At 47.6% G+C, this 3,802-nt stretch overlaps 1 protein-coding gene across 1 annotated transcript; it reads left to right on the forward strand.

The window, feature by feature from the left end:
* The first annotated feature begins 774 nt into the window (after positions 1 to 774).
* LOC148044511 (uncharacterized) lies at positions 775 to 2,612 on the forward strand. Its single transcript, XM_087721992.1, has one exon. It carries the CDS (start codon positions 1,696 to 1,698, stop codon positions 2,398 to 2,400), a length of 705 nt encoding a protein of 234 aa, XP_087578118.1. The 5' UTR covers positions 775 to 1,695; the 3' UTR covers positions 2,401 to 2,612.
* Positions 2,613 to 3,802: the final 1,190 nt, after the last annotated feature.

Below are 3,802 nucleotides of genomic sequence, written 5' to 3' on the forward strand. Positions count from 1 at the left end.
CTCAGCAGCTACATGAAGTATTTTCCTTTAGTATGAACATACATGATTAGTACATATGATTCCACGGTAATGATCCTACAGGTAAACCGACACTTGAATTGTGCTTGGAAACTATTTCTAGATAAAGTCCTCACTCAACGGATGTTACAGGGACGCGGTGGCTCATTGGCTAAGACGCTGAGCTTGTCGGTCAGAAAGGTTGGCAGTTCGGCGGTTCAAATCCCTAGTGCTGCGTAACAGAGTGAGCGCCCGTTACTTGTCCCAGCTTTTGCAAACCCAGCAGTTTGAAAACATGTAAAAATGCAAGTAAATAAAATAGGGACCACCTTTGGTGGGAAGCTAACTGTTCCGTGTGCCTTCAGTGTTTAGTCATGCCGGTCACATGACCACAGAGACGTCTTCGGACAGCGCTGGCTCTTCAGCTTTGAAACAGAGATGAGCACCATCCCTTGAGTCAGCAATGACTAGCACATTTGTGTGAGGGGTTCCACCACAAAACCACGATTAAACCGCGTCGCTGATTTGAGATTTTGAGATTTTATTAACATTTATAGGCCGCCCTTTTCCCTGAGGGGACTCAGGGCGGCTTACATAAAATAGGGAGGGGGGGTACAAAACAGTAAACATAAAACAATACATGAGAGTAAAATAGTACACAACATTCATTCATCATCCGGGTGGGGACAGATTGTGGTCTTTATCCCCAGGCCTGACGGGATAGCCAGGTCTTAAGGGCTGTGCAGAAGGTCTGGATGGTGGTGATAAGGTGGGCTAAGAGGCCCAATTATGAACCATAGTTCTACAGGCCATGTTTAATATCAAATACTCTGATTAAAGCTGAGGTTTTGCACCATTAAGCAGAAAACAATTGCTGACAGTTGCTGAAGGAGCAATAAATATTTTTACACATCTGGGAACAAGTCGACCCAGACGGGGAGTTTCCTGTTATCTTGCAAGATGGGCCCTGTTTATGTCACGCATGATCTATAAGGTGCTGACCATGTATATTTTAGGAATAGTAACTGTTGGCCATCTGGCATAGACAGTTTTTGGTTCCTCTCATGACCTTATATGCTTAAACACTGCCTCTATAGATGATGACGTAATTTGCACTATAAATGTATGGCTTTAAGGACCCTTCGGGGTTCAAACCCTTGATGCTTATTTTGGCATGTTTGAACCTGCGCATTCAATAAACTTTTCCTATATTGCATCGCTTGGCTTCATTGTCTCCTAATTCTACTACATTTTCTGGCACCCTTCAGATGGGACAGAGAAGCTAAGGCAATATTTTGCTGAGGGCCACTTTGCCCCGTTGGGGTGTGGGGCTGCTGCTCCTTGGCTTCCAGGCGCCACGGGTCTTCTTTTGCCCCGGGAAGCAGCAACAGCAGCCCACCCACACCAAGGGGGACACACATTGTGAGTCCAAGAACCCTGCAAACTTAGGAAAGGAGCTGTGGTGTTTCCTGGCCAGGATCCGTGGGGAGAAGACGTCTCAGGCGAGTATCTTGATAATTGTATTGTACCTATCTCGTTTGAAGATAGAAGAGGGGGCCTGATCACCCCCCTGGACTCGGGACGGCGTTCCTAATGAAGTCCGTATAGGTTGTGTGGGTGGTTAAACCAGCGCAGTTCCTGCAGGTGGCCATTGAGTTCCGGCTTCTGGGGCCTCAGGTCGCTGGTAGTGTGTTAGGAATGGGTGGGGGACGCAGCATACCCAGCACACCGCTGGACTGCATGATTAAAGGATTTGACTCATATTTTAACCACACTGAATATAGAGTCCCTTACCCAAAATTGACCAAGGATAGGCTTATTTACTTGTGTCAGAACCAGTGGCCACATATGGGGGTAGGATGGCCAATGGGAGGAACTTTTCGAAATCAAATTATAGATGATTTAACTTCGTTAATTGCTGCAGACGAAGAACGCTATCCCAATCAGTTTCCATATATAGATCAGTGGGGAGACGCTGTAGCAGGACAGGCTGATGAATTATTGCAGTGTCAAGCCAAAATGGTTCGCCTGTGTGTGGTTAGACCGAAGGAAAAGGGGAAGTTGAGGTTAGCGTCGAGATGTGTCAAAAATGTAGCAGCTTCAGAGAAAAAGGAGTCAGAGAAGAAAAGGATTTTTGCCCAAGACGAGGGGGAACTCTTCAGACCTCCCCCTCCCTATGCATCGGCACCTGTAGGCATTGTTGTGCCCCAGGCTATGGGTGCTGCTGTTGCGGGTAGTGGAGATAAGGAAAGTGCTGTGGGGGCAGGAGATCATCGGACAGCAGGAGGCGGAGAGGGCGGAAGCCGGGAAAGAGGAAAGTACATTGTTAGAGGAAAAGGAAGGACTCTTTCCATTAAGAGTATCAGAACAACAGGTGGCCATCAACGCCCAGGGAGATCTTGAGTACCGCCCTTGTTTTCAATATATCCCTTTTTCAACTACGGACTTATTGAATTGGCGGAAGCATTTTGGTCCATTGTCCGTGAAGCCCACGGAAATGACGGATCTGTTTCAAACCATTATGCATAGTCATAACCCCAATTGGCGAGATATACAACAGCTGTTAACTACGTTGCTAACAGCAGAGGAGAGAGAGAAATGCAAAGCAGGAATGCGAGAGGTTTTTAGGGAACGTTATCATACAGAAGCAGATAGGGCTCGGAAACTTTTGGAAGAGGCACCGGAACGGGACCCTGGTTGGGATCCTAAGGTAGCAGGTGACATGGCAAAGATACAAACGTATCAAACCGTGATAGTGGCAGCTCTCAAGAAGGCAGGAAAACCCCCTGTGAATTTGTCTAAGCCCTCATTGGTTATGCAGGGAGCAGATGAGAGTCCAGGAGCATTCCTTCAAAGGTTGATTGAGGCTTATGAGTTGTATACTCAGATGGACCCGAGGGCTCCAGAGAATGTGAGGATGTTGAATGAGAGGTTTATTGCACAAAGTGCGTTGGATATTCGTAAGAAATTGCAAAGGTTAGAGGGAGCGTTGGGAAAGAATACGACCGGGTTGGTAGAGGTGGCTAGGAAAGTGTATGTGAATAGGGATAAGGTTGAGAAGAAGGACAAAGATGATCGTATGCATAAGAAGACGGAGTTGTTGGCATTGGCCTTACAGGGAGGAAGGACAGGATTGGGGCCAAATCAATGTGCCCATTGCGGATCTGAAGGTCATTGGCAGAGAGAGTGTCCAAAAAGGTTGACTCTTAGAGGACGTGGAGTGTTTAGGGGCCCGCCCGGGCGACGCCCGTTGGGACGTAACATGGTAGGTCGTGGAATGCCTGGGCAAGGGATGATGAGCCGAGGAGGGCCACCCAGACATCCAGGTCGTGGATGGGGATCGCAACCAGCTCAGGGTCAAGGAGGAAGAGGTTTTAATGCTCAAGTAAATGCAGGAGTAGAGGGAATTGGATTGGCAGGAATCGGTTGGTCAGATTGACGGGGACCTGGCTTGGAGCAGACTCCCCCCGAGCCAATGGTTACTCTGAATATTGGGGGTCAACAGACTACCTTTTTAGTAGACACAGGGGCTGGACGATCGGTGATAAATAACCCAATAACTACTCCTGGTCCATACCAAATTCAAGTACAAGGGGTGTCTGGACAAGTTGTAGGACATCAAGTCTTGAAACCAGTCACCTGTACTTTTAAGGGCTCTGAAATTCAACATGAGTTCCTGTATATACCCGAATGTCCTGTCCCATTGTTAGGAAGGGATTTGTTGAGCAAGTTAGGAGCTACTATTTCCTTTGATGAGGGAAAGCAGTATCTCACTGTTAGTCACCGGCCTGATGAAGTGTGGAGG

Source organism: Thamnophis sirtalis, unplaced genomic scaffold (assembly GCF_051295495.1).
Source record: "Thamnophis sirtalis isolate CommonGarterSnake01/CBP01778 unplaced genomic scaffold, rThaSir2_p1.2 scaffold_8, whole genome shotgun sequence".
NCBI lineage: Eukaryota > Metazoa > Chordata > Lepidosauria > Squamata > Natricidae > Thamnophis > Thamnophis sirtalis.

Coding starts and splice junctions, on each gene's coding strand:
- LOC148044511 (XM_087721992.1), top strand. CDS start 1,696: ATGGGTGGGGGACGCAGCATACCCAGCACACCGCTGGACTGCATGATT.